The 21,102-nt window shown below is 43.9% G+C and overlaps 1 protein-coding gene across 6 annotated transcripts in view; it reads left to right on the forward strand.

Moving 5' to 3' along the window:
• LOC127571910 (coiled-coil domain-containing protein 9-like) overlaps window positions 1-21,102 on the forward strand; it is a 275,215-nt gene that overhangs the window by 155,200 nt on the left and 98,913 nt on the right. For all 6 annotated transcript variants that reach the window (XR_007956525.1, XM_052018669.1, XM_052018676.1 and 3 more), the window contains 2 exons: window positions 8,167-8,351; window positions 12,334-12,386. Coding sequence is in view for 5 of the 6 variants with exons in the window: in XM_052018669.1 (XP_051874629.1) it covers window positions 8,167-8,351; window positions 12,334-12,386 (238 nt within the window). In the remaining variant the exon portion in view is untranslated. The remainder of the gene's footprint in view (window positions 1-8,166; window positions 8,352-12,333; window positions 12,387-21,102) is intronic.

Raw genomic sequence — 21,102 nt, forward strand, 5'->3', positions numbered from 1 at the left:
AATTATGCACAGATTTTATGAGAAAGAACACAATTAGAACAAAAAAAATACCAAGTCCATTTTAGTGTAATATGATCAAAATGGTCATAGTGTTGCTAAACTGTAGTGATTAGAGTTGTGCAAGTTGGTTAGTTCAAGAACCAAATGGTTGAAGGGAAGTAGCTGTTCTTGAACCTGGTGGTGTGGGACTCCAGGCTTCTGTACCTCCTGCCCAATGGTAGCTGCGAGAAGATGGCATGACCCCAATGGTGGGGATCTTTGATGGATGTTGCCTTCTTGAGGCAGTGCCTCTTGTATTCTGCTGGTTCGTATGGGTCAAGCTATTCTTATGATGTTCTACCCAACATTCTTTCCCAATTTGCATTGCCAAAACATAGGTAATAGGCCTTTTATCTCCCTACACATTTACTGCCACCATTGCCTTGGGAGTTTATTTGTGGTGGAATGGGACATATACCACTTGGTTAAAAAAAGTCAATTTATTCAGTAATTATTTTTGTTTTGAAGAGCAGAGGAAACACACACAGCTCCCTCAGCAAAAACAGGGCAATTTCTACAGAAAGATTGTGCTGTGTAAAAGGATATTTGCATATAGTTTATGTGCATTAAGCAACCTCAGTGACCTTCAGTAGTGCTGTCATCAAACATATTGGCTGCTCAGCTATTGGATGCTAGAGGTCCACTTGAATTGACACCATGACAGTACTTGTCATTGGAAAAGGGGAAGATACTGGATATTTTTGGAGAATTTCCTTCAAGGTCAGCAGCAGGCATCCATCAACTGAGTGAATGAATGCTGCAATGATCTGATGGGGTGTGGGAAAGTGCTCCCAGGGAGGCATGGGCTGGTGAAGAACAATTCCCACAGGGGAAATTTTCTCTGTGCAAGGAGATCTTGGAAACCCATCACAGTTCCAGCCAGGCAAGATGTTTTCAAGGAGTTTTCAGTAACAGGAGTCCAGTCTCAGATGCTTTCACAATGGGAAAGACTGCAGTGCAGGAAAATGTCTGTGCCCATATGGCCAACTCCAGTGGCCTGAGGGAAAAACTGATGAAGTCTCCTCTCCTTCAGTATGGAGTTTGGGTGTCCTCCCTGATACAGCAATGAGCAGAAGATCATGAGATGTGGCACAGATCAACAGCAGTCTGGCATGGTGTGAGGCTAAGAAACCGAGAGTGGCTGTGACTTACCCCTGTGAGTGAAGCAGTGAAGGCACATTTGCGAGGTTGCATTTAATGTCAGAGATCACAGTTAGGATAGAGAGGCAGTTTGAATACTGGCTCTTTAAAAAGCACCATTCAGGGGAAATGGGATAAGTTGATGCTTGTTGCTCTGTGGCAAGATAAGTATAGTTGTTTTACGGACCAGTTTGTTTGAAAATCTCTCTGCAGACGAATTTTGTGTTCCACTACTGTTGACATTGTTTAGGGAAGTTTAATGCTGAAAGAATGAAAGTATTGGCAAAGAATGAGAAGACAAATTCCCAAACAGACACTTGTGGATCTGGAAAAATGTGCAAAATTGCTCTACTGTGAGCTAAGCTAATTTTGAACAACTCGCAACCATTTTGGAGTTGTTTGAATGAAGCTCTAGCTCAGTATGTAAAAGATTTTGACACTTTAAATGTTACATTTTCTCAGATTCAGTGTCTCAGCATTTCTGAAATATGTTTCCTTTTGAGCAGGCCTGTATTATATCATTTGGCTTCATGTGCCTCTCAATTTTAAAAGAAGGCACTAGACCTGACTTGGGCTAGAACATGTTTGGATCCAGGCTGGTGATCAGGTCTGTAGCCATGTGGTCCTGATGAAACCCAAAATGGGCTTTGGTGAATATGTTACAGTAACACAGAACATAGAACAGTACAGCACTGGACAGGCCATTCGGCCCATGATGTTGTGCCGATCTTGATGCTAATTTATACTAAATGTCCTCTTCCTGTGTATCATCCATATCCCTCCATACCCTTCATATTCATGTGTCTATCGAAAAACCTCCTTAAAATAAACCAAACTGCCTGCTTCCACTACTACCCCTGGTAACCTATTCCAAGCACCTACCACAACGCATTAAAAAAAAACTTGCCCCGCACATCACCTTTAAACTTCCCCCCTCTAATCTTTAAAGCATGTCCTCGGGTATTTGACATTTCTACTCTGGGGGGAAAAGATTCTGACTGCCTACCCTATCTATGCCTCTCATAATTTTAAAAACCTCTATCAGGTCCCCCCTCAGCCTCTGACACTCAAGGGAGAACAACCCAAATTTATCAGTATTCTTTGATAGTCTTTACACTGTCCACAACTCCGCCAATCTTGGTGTCATCTGCAAATTTGCTAATCCACCCATCTACATTTTTACCCAAATCATTGATATACATCACAAACAGCAGAGGTCCCAGATTCAATCTTTGCAGAACACCACTGTTCATGAATCTCCAGCCAGAATAATGGCCTTCCACCCCTACTCTGTCATCTATGGGCAAGCCAGTTCTGCATCCAAACTTGCAATTCACCCTGAATCCCATGCATCTTTATCTTCTGAATCAACGTACCATGAGGGACCTTATCAAATGCCTTACTAAAGTCCACATAGATAACATCCATTGACTTACCCTCATCAAGCACCTTTGTCACCTCTGCAGAAAACTCAGTCAAGTTTGTAAGGCATCACCTGCCCACACAAAGCCATGCTGATTGTCCCTAAGCAGGCCATGCCTTTCCAAACGTGCATAAATCCTATCCCCCAGTATCCTCTCCAATAGTTTCCCTACCACTGACATGAGGCTCATTGGCCTGTAATTACTTGGATTATCCCTATTTCCCTTCTTGAACAAAGGCACAACATTTGCTACCCTACAGTCCTCTGGGATCTCGCCTGTTGCTAGTGAGGACACAAAAATCTCCTTACTTGTTTCTTTCAATATTCTGCGATGTATGCCATCAGGCCCTGGGGAGTTGGTGGTGGTGGTGGTGGTGGTTGGGGGGGGGGGGGGGGGGCGGGGTTGGTGTGCTGGTGTAGGGATTACTTAAAGTGGGAGAATTCGATGTTCCTCCTGTTAGGCTTTAAGGTCCCAAGACGGAAAATGAGGTGGTGTTCCACCAGTTTGCATTTGGACTTCTCCCAGCAGTGGAGGAGGCCGAGGACTGACATATCAGAGATGGAGGGGGAGTTGAAGTGACTAGCAACTGGGAGATGCAGATCGCGGTTACAGACGGAGCGTAGATGTTCTACAAAACGGTCACCTAGTCTGCGTTTGGTCTCGCCAATGTAGAGGAGGCCACAGTTGGAGCACCGAATGCAGTAGATGATATTAGGGGAGGTGCAGGTAAATCTCTGCCTCACCTGAAAGGACTGTTTGGGTCCCTGGATGGAGGTGGTGTAGGGGCAGGTGTTACACCTATGGTGGGGGCAGTGGAAAGTCCCCGGGGCTGGGAGCGGGATAGGTGAGGAGGGAGGAGTGAACTAGGGAGTCACGGAGAGAGTGGTCCCTACGAAAGGCTGAAAGGGGCAGGGAGGGAAAGATGTGCTTGGTGGTAGGATCCAGTTGGAGATGGCGGAAGTGGCAGAGAATGATGTGTTGGATATGTAGGCTGGTGGGATGAAATGTGAGAACAGGGAGGACCCTCTGCGACTCCCTAGTTCACTTCTCCCTCCCAGGGACTTTTCGCTGCCCCTGCCATAGGTGTAACACCTGCCCCTACACCACCTCCATCACCTCCATCCAGAGACCCAAACAGTCCTTTCAGGTGAGGCAGAGGTTTACCTGCACCTCCCCTAATATCATCTACTGCATTCCGAGCTCCAAGTGTGGCCTCCTCTACGTTGGCGAGACCAAACGCAGACTAGGTGACTGTTTCATAGAACACCTGCGCCCCGTCCATAACCGCGATCTGCATCTCTCAGTTGCCAGTCATTTCAACTCCATCTCTGATGTGTCAGTCCTCAGCCTCTTCCACTGCCAGGAGAAGTCCAAAAGCAAACTGGAGGAACAACACGTCATTCTCTGTCTTGGGACCTTACAGCCTAACAGAATGAACACTGAATTCTTCCACTTTAAGTAAACCAACCCGCTTCCCCCCCCCCCAACCCACCTTGCCTCTTCTTTTCTTCCCTTTCCTAGCCTCTCTCTTCCCCTCGCCATTTTTTCTCTCCCTCTCTCTCTCTCCTTTTCCTCTCCTCCCCTCCCTTCCCCCCTGCCTCCATACCTTTGACACATCCCCTGGTGGATCTGCTCTCCCGCCCCCCCGCCCCACCTGCCCATCACTATCTCTCACCTGCATCTACCTATCACCACCTTGTGCCCACCCTGCCTCCCCTCTTTTGTCCACCTATCACTACTCTGCTTTTCCCTCCTATGTATCGGGCTTCCCCTTTTCCTATCTTCAGTCTTCAAGAAGGGTCCTGACCTGAAATGTTGACTGTCTGCTTTTCTCAACAGATGCTGCCTGGCGTGCTGAATTCCTCCAGCATCTTGTTGATTTTTCATCCAGATTCCAGCATCTCTGATTCTCTGTTCTGATTTGGTTTACCTTGTACCCTCAATGCACTGTGTAATGAATTAATCTATATGAATGGTATGCAAGACAAGTTTTTCACTGTACCTTGGTACAAGTGACAATAATATTCCAATTCTCCATATTGTTTCAAGAACCCCTCTTGGATGTACCGAAGACATCCTGCCCATGTAAGCCTCTTGCATTAAGGAAGTTCCAATCAATACTGGGGAAGTTGAAAACCCCCACTATAACAACCATATTGTTTCGGTGCCTTTCCATAATCTGTCTACATATCTGTTCCTCCACCTCTTGGTGGCTATTGGGGGGGCCCATAGTATCATCCCATCAACGTAATTGGATCTTTCTCGTTTCTGAGCTCCACCCAATTGCCTCTGTAGATGAGCCCTCCAGTGTGTCCCCTCTGAGTACTGCTGTGACATTCTCCCTTATGAGTAGTTCAACCCCTCTATCTCTTTTAACTCCCCTCTATCTCTTTTACCACCCCCCCCCCCATCTCCTTTAACACCTCTCTATCACATCTAAAACAACGAAACCCAGGAACGTTGAGCTGCCAGTCCTGTCCCTCACGCATCCAGGTCACTGTAATGGCAACCACATCATAATTCCGTGTACTGATCCAGGCTCCACGTTCATCCTCCTTAACCTTCATACTCCAAGCATTGAAATAAACACGGTTCAGCCCATCAGTCCCACCATGTTTATTCGCCTGTCCCTTGTTGTCCTTCCTTTCAACCTTACTTGTCAGACCATCTTTCTTGCCCTCAACCCTACCACCTGTTGCCCTGCTGCTGTGGTTCCCATCCCCCTGCCACTCCAGTTTGAACCCTCCTGAGTAGCACCAGCAAACCTCCCAGCGAGGATATTGGTTCCCCTCCAGTTCCGATCCAAACCATCTTGTTTGTGCAGGTCCCACCTGCCCCGGAAGAGAGCCCAATGATCCATAAATCTGAAACCCTCCTTCCTGCACCTGCTCCTTAGCCACATATTGAACTGCACTGTGTATCTATTTCTCACCTCACTAGCACGTGGCATGGGTAGTAATGCTGAGATTACGACCCTGGAAGTCCTGCTTTTTGACTTTCTACCTAGCTCCCTAAAAACACTTTGCAGGACCTCATCCCTATGTCATTGGTACCTATATGGACCACTACCTCTAGCTGCTCACCCTCCCCTCTCAGAATGTCCTGTACCCGCTGCGAGACATCCTTGGCCCTGGCACCAGGGAAGCAACACGCCATCCTGGAGTGTCGTTTGTGGCTATAGAAACGCCCGTCTCTGCCCCTTACTATTGAGTCCCCTATCACTACCACGCTGCGTGATGTCACCCTTCTTACCTCACAGCTGGGCACGGTGCCACTGACCCAGCTACTGCTGCTGGCCTCTGAAAGGTCATTCTCCTCTCGCCCCCACTCCCCAAACAGTATCCAAAGAGGTATACCTGTTAGTGAGGGGAATCGCCACAGGGGAACCCTGCACTAATTGCCTACTCCTCTTGCTCTTCCTGGTGGTCATCCACCTAGCTGTAGCCTGCACCTGAGATCTGACCACCTCAGTAAAACTCTCCTCGTGATATCCTCAGCCTCCCAGATGATCCTGAGTACATCCAGCTGCACCACCAGTTCCTTAACCCAGTCTGTCTGGAACTGCAGCTGGGTGCATTTCCCACAGATGTGATCATTGTGGAGACTGTGAGGTTCCCTGACTTCCCACATCTTGCAGGAGGAGCATTCCACTGCCCTGGCTGCCATTTTGTCTATACTGAGTCAAAGGTCATGGATTAATAGGAAAATAAAAACCTTCCCTGATCTTACCTGCTACTCATGTGTGCCTCTTCACCAAAGTCTCAGTTCCCCACTCTTGTACTGGCCCACTCTCACAATGGCCGCACCAAAATCTGTCACCTTGCCACACTCCCTGTCACTTTGCAGATGATTGAGAGTATCTTGATTTGGGTGTGATTAGCTGATTTAGATTTGTTCTACTTTTCACGAATAGTTCATAGCTGTAGAATTTTCCATTTTGTTGGGTAGATGCCAATGTTATAACTGTCCTGGAACAGCTTGGTTCTGGAGTTCAAGTCATCAGTACCACAGCCAGGATTCTGTCTGGTTCCATAGCCTATACTATACCCAGTGCTCCCAGCTGTTCTCTTTTGAGAATTACTCTGTGGAATTCTGTTCCAGCACCCCAAGTAGTTAATAGGTCTGACCGTTGCTAGCTACACACTTGGTCGCATGCAAATCTAGTGCCATTTGTATTTTTCTGGTATTCGCCAGCCCCAAGTAAATATTATTTTATAATTAGCCATTGCGGTATAGCACTTAAGGTTACTTTTTAACTCGATCTCTATCACTGATTCCATTTTTTCATCAACATATGCACATTTCAGTCTCCTTGCAGATAAAAACAACCTGATGTTGGAGCAGGATGATTTATTAATGTTGACACTGGAATCTGGAATATGCTATGTGCTGAATTCTTAATAGTGGTCTTTAGGTCATCTGTTCTGCTTGTCCCATAATTCAACAATTGATCAGTCATCTCTTAGATTCTTCTATCAGTGTATTTGAAAAAAGCTTCCAAGCAGCTAAAGATTTCAATAAACTTTAAGTAAGTCACTAGCTTCCTTCAGGGTTGGAAATCTACCACCTTTGCCTATCCTGGACTATCTGTGTCTCCAGACCCACTTGCTTTTATATAAAATCCACCTCCTGCAAGCAAATAAAATGTTCTTCACCTGTGTCATTTTCAATGTCTTTGTGAGGCCAGTGAATGTTATAGGAGATGGTATGCTGGAATCTTCATCGTTACTGAAGGGTATAGATCATTTACTCAGTATCTATCTGGATTTGAACTTCAACTCCATCTCCTTAATCAGCTAAGCAATTGGAACAATTGTAGAGTAGCGTCATCTAATGTGTTGTTTGGACTACGCGGAATGAGCAATAGCACGGTGATTATGGTATTGACCAAATAGTCTGGAGATCTGGACTTCTGATTCAGAAGAATGGATTAAAATCTCACCAGAACTGCTGGGAAATATAAATGCAATTAAATAATCCAATATTATATAATTGGTATCAGTAATGGTGAATCTGATGCAGTGATTCCAGACCCACAATGAAGTATTTGTTCCTTGACTGCCTTCTGGAATGGCCTAGAAATCCACTCAAATTAGTCAGAGGTGCTACAGCAAACCATAATAAGAATGAAACTATGCATTACCTGATACAGACCTTGGCACTGACAAGGATGGAAGTTGCCCAGTCCCCCATGTAAAATCTTCCTCATGATCATCTGGGAAATTCCCTTCCTCACCACAAGGGAACTGGCAGTTTACATGATCAAAAATGGCTGGGCAATAAAAGTGATACCCACATTCTATGTATAAATGTAAAAGAATTCTGGACAGCCATCAAACCTCTTTCAAGCAGATACTGCAGCTGCCAAGCTAGCTGACAGCTTAGAATGTTAAAATCCATTCCTTTGTAATTGGCTCATATGATGGTGCCAAATAATTAGTGTTAATTGTCCAATACAGATGGTTGAAACTGATAAGCAGACATATAACCTTGACTACTTATGCAGTCTAACTTTACTTAAAATGTTGTTCTTTTAATATGGTACTTTTTTTGTTTGCTTCAGGAGGGTGGGATTCCAACTCAGAAAGGCACTGTGGATATGACCATGTTGATGACAGGGCGGGAGAGAGCAGAGTACATCCGCTGGAAGAAAGAGCGAGAACAGATTGATCAGGAAAGGTTGGCACGTCACAAGAACTCCAAAGGAGAATGGAAAAGGGCATGGGATGCAAACAAAACTGAGGACATGTAGGTTTATTTCCTGCTCTATACAGTACTTAGGAAGTTGTCATTTTGTATTTGTCTAATTATAATGACTTGGATAGTACAGCAGTTCTGATAAAATTAAACTTACCTTGTGTTGTCATTGGTGATATTTTCCACCATAAGAAGGATTAAACTGACAATCACAGAATCAATGAACAGAAATCTGTGCTTACGGTACTTGAATGAAAAATCAAAGGGAGTTAAATTGGTTAATTCCTGAAAGCATATGCAGGGTTATTGCAATGTGTGCTCAACCGCCAACAGTTGAGTTGAATGCAAGCAATAGATCAATTTTATGCTATGTGCAAAATGTCTTGATGCAGGCAGCACTTTGTTTGTTGTTCAACAGCTGCATGCTTGAGTAGAAAATAGCTCGTGCCCAAGTACATTTAAAATTGGTCTGCACTTAAAGAAAAGCTTCATTTTGGCTGGAGCCGGCCATGTGTATGGTTCCAGAGGTGAATCTAAACCTGGGAAAGAGTGAAGAATGACTGATATAAAACCATAAGAAGCAAGAGCAAAAGTGAGTTGTGGCTTCTTGATCCTGCTGTACCATTCAATAAGATTGCTGATACTCAACCTCCAGTTCACCTTCTCACTCCCACTCAATTCCTTTAGAGTCCAAAAATCTATTGATCCTTGCCTTGAATGTATTCGATGAGTGAACATCCTCAGTCCCTTCAGGTGGAGGATTCCAGATTCACAGCTGTCTGATGAAGAAATGTCTCCCCATTTCGATACCAAATAGCTGATCCCAAGACCGTGACCTCCAGCTCTAATTTTCCCCAGAAAAGGGAAACAATCTCTCACTAACATGGAAAAGAATGGTCACCAGGTTTTCAGGCATTGGACTGGAGGGCTTGGAAAGGAGGTGATTTCCTACATGGAGACACAAGAGACTGCAGACAGTGGAATCTGGAACAAAAGCCAAACCGCTGGAAGAACTCAGTGGGTCAGGCAGCATCTGTGGAGGCAAAGGGGTGTTTGACGTTTTAGTTCGAGACCCTGCATCAGCCTCCACAGATGCTGGTTGACCTGCTGAATTCTTCTATGATTTTCTATATCTCTGGTTGAAGGGGGTGGAGCATGGATAAAGTTCTCCAGGCACGCAATGAGTAGACAGCAAGAACAGATAAAGCCAGAAATGTATCTCAAGGACCTGAATGCATGGCTGGAAGAGGCATCATGATCTCAAGCAGCTCTCAGTTTACCACTCCCCCAGCATTCACCTACCAATGTTCTCTTTCAATTAACTCAATCGGACTATCCACACCTCTTCCTCACTCTCATTCATTGCATTGTTCCAAGTCTCACACGCACATTTAATTATCTGCACACAATGGCAGATATTCAAACATGCTGGTCACAGCATCCGAAGGATTGTATGGTACTTCATTTGCCTTTGCAGGAGAAGATGGTGCACAATGCATTTAGGCTTAATCCACTTTTGGAGCTAAACTCATTAACATGCCTGAATGCTAAATCCTCCTCCAATCCAGTATTCCCTCACCCCACTTCCACTGGCTTTCAACCTGCAGTACTGTAATTATGTAATTCTTTCTTTTTCCCCTCCCCTCACAATAATTGTACACTCTTTGCATCTTTCCCTCCGAGATAGCCAAGAGTTGGAACCTGCCCATGTGTTGTAGAAAGCGCAGGAGTACAATGAAGATACTGACAAGCCATCACTTATTTTCATGGCCATAACAACAAGCTGAAATATTGACATTGGGCATAGGATTAAGATGGAATGTTATATGTGGTGAGACATAGTATAAATGTGCACCAGCAAGGGAAGGAGAAAAGAATAGCACTGAAGGCAACCCATTGTAGGTGTAGTGTTACATAAAATTTTCAACCTCTCCTTTTAACCTTCAGCCACACTTATGGAGCCATCTTATGCCATTACAACATCAGCACTGATACTCATTGTCCAAATGTGCAGTGGAAGTACAGGTTACTGCCACTGAGGATTTGGATACCTGTGTTTACAAGAGGGTTGGGCTTCATCACAATCTAACAATCTGTTCAACAAGCTAAAAGATTTGCTGGTGTACCACCCTGTGAAAGTGGCAATGGCTTTAAGGGGCATAAACCTGCTGTCCCCTTGTAATGTAGCAACATTTTATGCTTTGATATTTGCCATTGCATTAGCTGTTAGTTAGACAGCCAAAACTGCAAACAAAATGCCAGAGCTACCTATCTTCCAACGAATTCTGGAGTTTCTTTTACTGAGAGTCAAAAGCATTCCACCAGCCATGTTCCATTTGTCAGGAGGACCAGGTCAAACAAAGGAAAATGGAAGAGGCACTAAAGGATTGCATAAGAATAATTAGTTTATTTTTGTATATAAAATGGAATGATTTCATTTATAAACTTAAATTGTGATATGCATTTTGTGCTAGTTTTTCCTTTCAGTATAATGGAAAAGATGACATGATGTCCATCAATGTAAGAAAGATGAAGTGTGTCTGTCAATGAATGGGTGGCTGGGGTTGGGATTATTGGTGGCAGACATTAATCATTTTTTCACGTAATGACTGAGCAGAAAGCAGTGTCCAGATTGCAACTTTCCTTTCACTTGGCTCTCTGCCATCATCTGCTCCTCTCCCTCTTGCTCTTCTGCTTTATGCTTGATGGACAGCAGCAACAGCTGTTGTCTCAGTGTGGGAAAATAGTACACACTCAGCATATAATGGCAATTTCTCAGTGAAGAATTGTGTGTCTTCTCCACAGTGGTCCAGGCAGCAGAACTGTGCTTCACCACCTCAGTGGTCAGCTGTACCAGATTTCTCTCTCCTTTCTGATCAAAGGGAACAAGATTGAGCTGTTTTTCTTCATACAGAATGAGTCAGCGACATCTCGTGTAGTAATATGCTGCAAATTGTTAACGTCTCCATCAGCAGCTTGGATGATCCTGGATACATAAAAGTTCTGATGCCTTTACAATTGATATTGTGGTCCTTGCTCAGTACAAGGTTGGGGTTGCTGCCTGTAGTAACTAGCAGGTGTTAGTGATGATCTCCTATGTATTGTAGATGTCTTAAACAATGTCACAGAAGTTCTGGTATTACAAGAATTCTCTGTGAATATCAGTCCTGTTGGATGTTCCCATCCTTGCCTCACTTCCAGCAGCATGAATGTTATTACCTTTGCTCATTCTGCCAGTGATGCTCAATATCTACTAATCCACTCATTTATGGTGTATGTGAAGAAGCACTGAAGTTAGAAGAGTACTTCAGCACCTGCCATAGCAGGATCTGTACTCATTTGAACCTGTTACCAGCTATAGGAAGCACCCAAAACTCATAGAATTGCATCGTCAGATGAGAAAAATCAACCCACAATTAACATTAACATTTGATTCTCCCTTTACATTCTGCTGTCAGGTGACCCTTCATGCTTCTTTAAACTGTGCAAGGTTAAAAATGGAGCACAGGTTAGAGGATAAAGGTCAAAAAATGGCAGTAATAACATTATTGCATATTGCATATGGATTGATGTAGTGGTTTGCTTGCTCTGCATATAGAGAGGTCATGCTGACCTCTTAAACATGGATAAATGGGTGTATGTGATATCATGTGCACATACGTGCAGCCAAGATGAATTTTGGAGCCTTAAGGGACATTACTGAGTTCACCTCTGCCCTGTAAATTAACATAGTCTTTGATACCTTTATGAAGGTCATTAAAGTCAAAGTATCTTACAACAATTTATTTTCTTCCAACATTCATTATGTTTAGAATATTGGAATCTCAATAAAATGAAGTGATTTTTAATGCCAATTAAGTTATGCTGAAATTTCGTCAAATTAAGAACTGGATTTAGTGTTATATAATCTCATTAATACACAGAACTGTGCAGTTGGATTCCTTTCCAGGTGCAAAGTTAGCGATGACTATTCATATAGGAATGTCAAAAGTGTGGAATGTACATACAATAACCACTGCATTTTTTTAACCAGGTTTCAAGAAGATTTTGCTGTGGAAAATGAGCTTGGCTTTCATAAGAGAAAAGGTTAGTTTTTAAACAGTACAAAGGTAGTATATTATAAAATGTCATGATCTGGTAAATTTTGCAGCTTAAACTGAAGGATTACAGCATCTCGGGTTTGTGAAATTTTTGTGACTGAATTCTTTAATCAAAGGATAGATAAAATATTGTAAAAAGAATGGCTATGTTTAGAAATGACCTTTAGCTAGAAGTGCTAAGGGAAGGAATCCATCTCTGCTTCCAATGGTCTTATAGTCTTTAATCAAATTAACTTGCACATTGTCAAGAATTGGCTAATTATAGGCTGTGGGTCTGGGAGATTGCTATAATGCTGAAATAAAAGCAGAGTGCCAGAAACACTAAACAAATTCAGGCAGCATCCGTGGAAAGAGAAATAGAGCTAATGTTTCAGATCGCAGACCCTGAGTCAGATTGCTGAACTGGAAAGCAGTTCTGATGAACAATCTTCAGCCTAAAACATTAACTCTATTTCTATTTCCACAGATACTGCCTGACCTACACAGTGTTCCCAAAATGTTCTGCTTCTATTTCAGATTTCCAGCATCCACAGTTTTTTTTTATTTTGAATTGCTGTAATGCTAAAGACTTGTAGTCTGGATCTAGCCAAATATCTAGCCATGCTTTTTCAGTGTAGCTACAACACAGGCATCCATGCAGAAAACCAGATATGTCCCATGCACAAAGAGCAGGAGAAAACCCCATCAGTCTACTCTCAATCAGTAGTTAAAAGTTATCGAAAGTGTCTTCAAGTGGCATATGCTCAACAATAGCCATTTCACCAGTAATCGGTTTGTATTTCACCAAGAGCACTTGGGTCCAGTTGACCTTGCAGTCTTTGTGTGAACATGGAGAAAAGAGCTGAATTTCTGGGATGAAGTGGTTTCCTTGACACTCTTCAACCGAGTATGGTAACAAGCAGCTGTGAATCAGGGGAAGACCCTTCTGGCTGATGTCAGACTTAGAATTAAAGAAGACAGTTAAGGTTGCTGGAGGCCAAACACCTCAGCTCAAGGGGTTCCTCGGGACAGGTGTCATTGACATCGTCACCTTCAGCTACTTCACTCAGGATCTTCTGTCTGTTCTAAGGCAAGTGGCTTTTCAATTGATTTATCTAAGGGTGTTCCCCGAATCTACAAGACACACCAGGGATCTGATGGAACGCCCTTCACTTGCCTGAATGAGTTCAGCTCCAATAAAATCAGAAATGTTGGAAGCATTCGACAGCCAAGTGGCATCTGTGGAAAAAGGAAAAATAAGGTTAATGTTCTGTGTGAATAACTTTTCTTCAGAACTGTTTTTGATTCCCACCTCCATCACCGACATATCATAGCTGTAGTGTATTCTATTTTTTCAAAGTTTCTATTGCCCAGAAGGGCAAGAACAGCAGATGCGTGAAGACACCACCATCTCTGTGACTTGCTTCATATTGATTTAAAAATCCATCCTTGTGTTTTGTTTGTTCTTGGGTCAAAATCCATGCAATTCCAGCTACCAGCATTGAAAATAGCTTCACTAAGCAAAATCAAGAAAGCTGACCACCACCACCACTACTTCAATGGCAATTAGGTCTGGGTGTTAAAATCCATGACTTGCTGGGCAAGGCCACATTCTATGAATGAATAAAACTCTCCAGTGTATCTGCTTTGATCAATCAGTAGTTGTGAGGAGATATTGAAGAAGTGAATTTGATCACAAACAGGCACGGGATTGTGATGTGCAATTAGCTCATGCCTGTTCACTGTAGACAGTTATGCCAAATTCATCCTGCTTACCATTATAATAATTTAAGCATTCTGCAGCATTAACCATTTGGTAATTGCCTTCAGCAATGGGCCAATAACATGAGTGACTAGAATGCTGGTCATCACCCCCTGCTATATGATGGGTGTATTGTGCCAGTCATTGGCACAGACAGACAAATGAATCTGACTTGAGAAACAATAGTAAATCACACAACAAGGAACTGAGTGGGTTTAAAGGTTTTTGGATGTTGTACTAGAGGACTTGGTGGAAATGGTGGAATTTGGGTGCAATATTCTGTAGTTGCAGGGGCTCCTGGGATTGACCACAGTGGTTAATCCCAGGAATCTAGTCCTGAAGGCCAAGGTGCAACTCCACAAGGTTTAATTACCTCACCTGAGTGGTCTAGGTCAGTGAATGCATCTTCATGTGCTACATTCATCCAGCTGCACCATGCTTAGACACTTAAGTTCATGGTACTTGTATTTCAGTACTCATATTTGACAAATGCCCCACTGTACCCATAATATGGATGCAGTTAGTCAATCGTACAGTCAAGTTACCCAATCAGATTGCATAAGATCATAAGAAATAGGACGGGGAGTAAGGCGTTCATCTCCTCAGACCTGCTCCACCATTCATTAGGATCATGGCTAATCCAACGTTCCTCATCTACATCCTTTCCCCGTACTCTTGATTCTCTTACTGATTAGAAATCTCTCTAACTCGGCCTTAAATATACCTAGGACTCTGTGCTCTCACCTCTCTTTGGCAAGGAGTTCCAAAGACTTAAACGTGTCTGAGATATAAAAAAAATTCTTCCTCATCTCAGTTAGTAAATGAGTGTCCCCTTATTCTGAGACCATGTAGTCCAGTTCGGGACTCTCCCATTAGAGGAACATCCTGTCTGTCTGTATGCTGACTGTCCATTTCCCCCCACAGATGCTGCCCGACTAGCTGAATTCCTGCAGTATTTTTTTTGCTCCAGATTCTAGCATCTGCAGTTTCTTGTGTCTCTGCTTTTTGCCTTGCTCTCTTTTTGAATCAGGGTGTCACATTGGCTGAATAGGGATGTCACTGTTCACTGATAGTTGCTTCTCAATTGCCACACAACTAGTTGCAGGACCGGACTAGAGGAAGTTGGCTTTTTCTGCATCTCATCATCCTCAAGAAGGTGATGATGCTGATTGTTATTGGGAGCATGGTTGCTGAGGCCTTGGCCAGAAACAGGGTTGAAACCATCAAAGATGATGCTATCTTCATAGGTATTTTGTCTTCTCACATCCAACCTCCCCATTGGCCCATGCTCTTCCAATTTACAAGCTTCAGACAATGTAAATACACAGCGTACTTTTCCTACTTAACCACACAGCAACCTTGCTCCTATGTGCCTTTCCCATTTCAAGTACCCCAAAGCAGTGCTGAGTGGTTGAAGACCAAGAGGACTTTGAAGATGAAGGCACATTATTACTTTATTTCATACACAACTACCAGCTTGTATACAGAGGGCAGCATAGCGGCGAGATCTGCATGTGCTAAGCAACACCCCCCCCCCCCCCCCACATGTACAATGCTGCAATGGAAACTCACTGTTCTTGTGTATGTTTCGAGTTTGTTGCAGTGCAGACTTGGACTGCTGTCAACGTGGCAAGGGTTTTTAGGATGTCCCAGCAGTCTATCCTCTAAAAGGATGGGCTCCACATTGGGGATGTGAGAATGGCTTTGTGAAGCTGCCGTCCTATCTTGGGAAGACAACATTCATGTTCCTATGAATGTCATTGCCAGTTCCCTAGGTATAAGCCAGCCAGCTCAGACTGCTGCCCCCTGTGCCGAGATGATGCAGCCTGAAACTGCTTGAAGTCATTCTCCACAATCTTCTGCAGTCTCCTTCGGTGAAAGTTACCTATCTTTCGTCAGCCATGCTGCATTTACTGAGCTAGTACTGAGTGGAGCATTTGAACACTAAGGCACATGGAGACAGGGACACGGGGAATACATGGGTCTGCTCAGTTGATCATTGTATACAGTCAGGCATGATTTCATTCATAAATTTGGATGGCAATGCTTATTTTGTGGTAGCATTAGTTTTTACATTGTGGTCATGCAGATGCTAATTTGCTCAGTGACAAGGTGGTGTTGCATGGGGGATTGAGGTTCAGGTTACTAGTATGTTAATCAGATGAGTTTTTCATTGCAAGTCCAGGCAGAAAGGGATGCCAAAGTTCATTGTCGATGATTCCCTAATGATGGTGGCATTGTGTGGCATGGAGGAAACCATTCTGAGCCTTGAAATTCTACTGAGTATGGGAGGCCTTCTCAAAGTGGTCCAGGCAGGTTGATTATAGTCTACATCAGGTATTGTGTGACAGCATAGCTTTGGTTGACTGGGGAAGTCTGTTCACTGCTGAGAGCCCATAATGCTGCATTTGAATCTGGGGACATTGCTGCACACAGATTGGCAAGGAAAAACTTGTCCCGGGGGATTAGGGAGGCGAAGAGGCTGTATGGACAGAAACTTAACAGCCACTTCACGAACAACAAAGATACACGTCGTTTGTGGCAGGGATTTCAAACAATCACCGACTACAAGCCCCCCCCCCCCCCCCCCCGCGGATATGTCACAATGATCCCTCTTTACCAGATAAACTTAATGTCTTTTATGCACGTTTTGAGGCAAATAACACCGTTCAGGCACAGATGCTTCCACCATCATCAAGAGACCAGGTACTTCAGCTGTCTACAGCTGGAGTGAAAAAGGCCTTTGCCAGTGTCAATCCATGTAAAGCTGCGGGGCCAGACAACATTCCTGGATGTGTTTTAAAGGATTGTGCAGAGCAGCTGAAGGATGTCTTTGCAGACATCTTTAATATCTCGCTCAGCCAAGCAGTAGTGCCCACTTGCCATCATTATTCCTGTTCCTAAAAAGTCAAACCCAGCCTGCCTGAATGACTTCCGCCCTGTGGCCCTTACACCAATAATAATGAAATGTTTTGAGCGATTGGTCATGCAGCATAGTAAGACCTGTTTTCCTGCAAACTTAGATCCCCTACAGTTTGCATATAGATCCACAGAGGATGCAATCTCCACTTTGCTCCACCTCTCACTGTCACATCTGGAGGGGAAGAATACATACACCAGGATCCTCTTCGACTTCAGCTCAGCATTTAACATGATCATTCCACAACAGCTGGTGGAAAAGCTGAGGCTGTTAGAGGTGGACACTGGCATTTGCAATTGGGTCCTCAATTTCCTGACGCAGTGGCAGCAGACAGTTAGACTTGGCAGTCATACATCAGGAACCATCTCAGTGAGCACAGGCTGCATCCTGAGCCCTTTATTGTTTAGCCTGCTCACACATGACTGCATTGCTAGATTCGGCACCAACTATATCATTAAGTTCGCTGATGACACAACAGTGGTGGGTCTCGTCAGTGACAATGATGAGTCTGCATATAGGATGGAGGTGGAGCAGCTAACAGCGTGGTGTAGATTCCACAATCTTTTCCTCAATGTGGACAAAACAAAGGAGATGGTGATTGATTTCAGGAGGGCTGGCAAGCATGATCATACACCGCTGACTATTGGTGCTGCTGTGGAGAGGGTCGGCAACATTAAGTTCCTGGGGGTTCACTTAGCAGATGATCTGACCTCCACTATTAACACTGCAGCCATTGTTAAAAAAGCCCAGCGGCGGCTTTACCCCCTCTGGAGACTCAGAAAAGCAGGCCTCCCTATTCCATACCTCATCACTTTTTACAGGGGCACCATTGAAAGCATCCTGACCTACTGCCTCACCTCCTGGTTTGGTAGCTGCAAGGCCTACGAACAACAGCAGCTCAATAGGATAGTGAAGACAGCTAGCAGGATCACTGGTGCCCCTCTCCCCTTTTTGATGGAGATCTATCAGCAACACTGCGTTCGCAGAGCTACGGCCATCATTAAGGACTTTCATCACCCTTCTCACAACCTGTTTTCCCTCCTGCCGTTGGGGAAGAGATATAGGAGCATCTGCTCTAGATCTAGTAGGATGCTGAACAGCTTTTTCCCACAAGCAGTCAGGATCATAAATGGACTGTGTCCCCTTCCACTTCCACCGACAAGCTCTCCCTCCACACACACGTACATACTCATCAATACAGAAACAGTTTGATAGTTAGTTACCTGATACGTTGAGCTTCATCTCGAACTGAATAAGCACTTATTGGTACATAAACGCACTTTAACAGATATGAATATGTGGTGTTGATATGTTTTTAGTTTTGTTTTAGTGATGTTTTTATAGACTATTTTAGATATTTATCACTGTTCTTTTTGTTGCACTGATATGAGCTGGTGAGAAACAGTATTTCGTTTTTTTTGTTATGTAAATACTCAGAGAAATGACAATAAAGCAAATCTTGAATCTTGAATCTTTCAAGTGTGAGTGCAGCATACTTGTGCATGGGTTGTGTTCAGGAGTCAGCCTGTCTGTCTCATTATGGCTAATATTGCCAACAAGACTTTGCTTTGACTTGCTGTCGTGGCTTAAATGTTGCAGAATAAGGCTGCTGTGGCTGGCAGGATGTGGACCTACATCAGCATCGACCTACATCCTTCACTCGTATTGTTGGACACTGGCTAGACATTGAATTCCTTTTAAGTCCAAGGAAGGGCAGAGTTGACATGTGGCATCTGCAAAGTGTTGTGCATCCTGTGCCATGGTGGGGCACGGGGGGGCAGTGGGGGAGTGCATGGGGGGAATGTTGGCAGAGCCACACTCTCTCTGGCTGTGCATTTCTGGCAACAGTCAATGAAATTTAAGCTTTCATTAAATAGTGTCTCTTTGACCTACCTGATGCATCAGTGGATGGATGTTACAACTACCCCCTGCTCCAGCCTAGAAGGAATTAGGTGCATAAAGATCCAGTGTCACAGTCACTGGCAAGAAGTCTTTCCCTGCCCTGAGGATACAGGCACGGCTGTACCAGGTATAAGATTTCAGCAAGGATGTCACTGTTGGAGTAGCAGCAGTGGAGAGGACAGTAGCAGTGGAGAGAACCATGAAGGTATGGTCAAGGGAGACAGAGGAGCATTAACAGGATTTCTTTGAATTGGTGGACTGGGATTAATTCAGGGATTAATTGACTGATCTGAATGAATATTCTACAGTCGCCAGTGACTTCATCATGACCTGGGTGAATGAGCATGTGCCCACAAAAACATATAGAGTCTTCCTAATCCAGAAGCCCTGGATGAACCAAGAGATTCATAGTCTGCTGAGGGCTAGATCTGTAGCATTCAGGACTGGCAATCCAGAGACCTACAAGAAGTCCAGCTACGACCTCCAGAAGACTATCGTGAGAGCAAAGAGGGAATTCCAGGCGAAGCTGAAGACCCAGGCGGACACTTGACAGCTGTGGCAGTGCTTGCACGTCATCATCTCCTTCAAGGCGAAATCGGATAGCATAAAGGGTGATGATGTATCACTCCCTGATGAGCTTAATGCATTTTATGCATGCTTTGAGAGGGAGAATAACAACATGCCCTGATGGCGTACCTGGTCAAGTACTAAAAACCTGCACTGAGCAACTGGCTGGACAGTTGAGGAACATCTTCAGCTTCCCAGTTCTGTGGTCTGTTCCCACCTGTTTCAAGATGGCATCAGTTGTACCAGTGCCCAAGAAGAGCCGAGTGACCTGCCTCAACGACGACCATCCAGTAGCACTTACATCTGTTGTAATGAAGTGCTTCAAGAGGTTGGTTATGGCTAGAATTAACTCCTGCCTGAGCAAGGATCTAGACCCACTTCAATTCACCTTTTGCCATAATAAGTCTACAGCAGATACCACCTTGCTGGCTCTTCACACTGCTCTGGACTACCTGGTAAACCAGAACATGTACATCAGGCTGTTGTTTATTGACTACTGTCACGAACCAGCAACAAAAGAAACACACTGAGCATGATTCAGTGTTAAAAACTATTTTATTAATCACTACTTATGATAATACGTAAAATAAAAGTAAAAATGTTAGTATGTTAGAATTCAAAAATGTTAAACCTCGAACGTTAACCCCAAAACTAAACTCTTCGTGTGTGTGTGTGGCAAAGTCCAAAACTCCCAGTTCCGGAATGGTTCTTAAAGTTCAGTTCCGCAAGCCATAAGGTGAAACATGAGCAAGGGCTTCTTCAACAACCACCGTTGTCTGAAGATAAAACGTAGACGTAGAGAAACATAACGAGAGTAGATACGAAATCCAAATGTTCCACGATGGAACCCAAACGACACTCCAGTGTTTACTCGGTAGTGACTGCCTCACCCCGAAAAGCATCCGAATCGTGGTCGTCCACACACAAATACCTGTTTCCTTCTACAGGTCAGCAACAAAGTGAACTCCACTGGATTACTTCCAACTTCCATACATGGATTTCAGTAGCAAACACAGTTATTGTTTCTCATCCATCGATAGAGAAAACAAGCAGGCTGGTGTCTCTCTCCCTTCTCTCTCTCTCTCTCTCTCTCTCTCTCTCTCTCCTTCTCCTTCTGACTTCTTCAACAACGTCATTACGTCCTTTATCTTCTATTGACGTAAGCACGCCCCATACACACACTCTCTATCTTAAAGGGACTTTCACTGAGTCCGTAACACCTCCCACCTAAAAAAAAATTTTCCCAAGAAAACTTTAACCGCGCATACAGTTAGTAATGTTAATAATTATCATGCTACACAACTACAGACTATCAGATTAGTACAGATACATGTTTCCCATTTAACATCGAGAAAGACAATCAGCAATCACATTATCTTTGCCTTTAATGTGAGTTATCATGAGATCAAACTCTTGCAAAATTAAACTCCAGTTTAACAGCCTTCTGTTCTTGTTTTTGACTCGGCTCAGAAACACCAATGGGTTATGATCTGTATATACAGTCAATGGTTTCTGAGTGGTGCAAACATATACACTGAAATGTTGCAAGGCTAAAACAAGTGACAGTAATTC

This window comes from Pristis pectinata, chromosome 1 (genome assembly GCF_009764475.1).
Source record: "Pristis pectinata isolate sPriPec2 chromosome 1, sPriPec2.1.pri, whole genome shotgun sequence".
NCBI lineage: Eukaryota > Metazoa > Chordata > Chondrichthyes > Rhinopristiformes > Pristidae > Pristis > Pristis pectinata.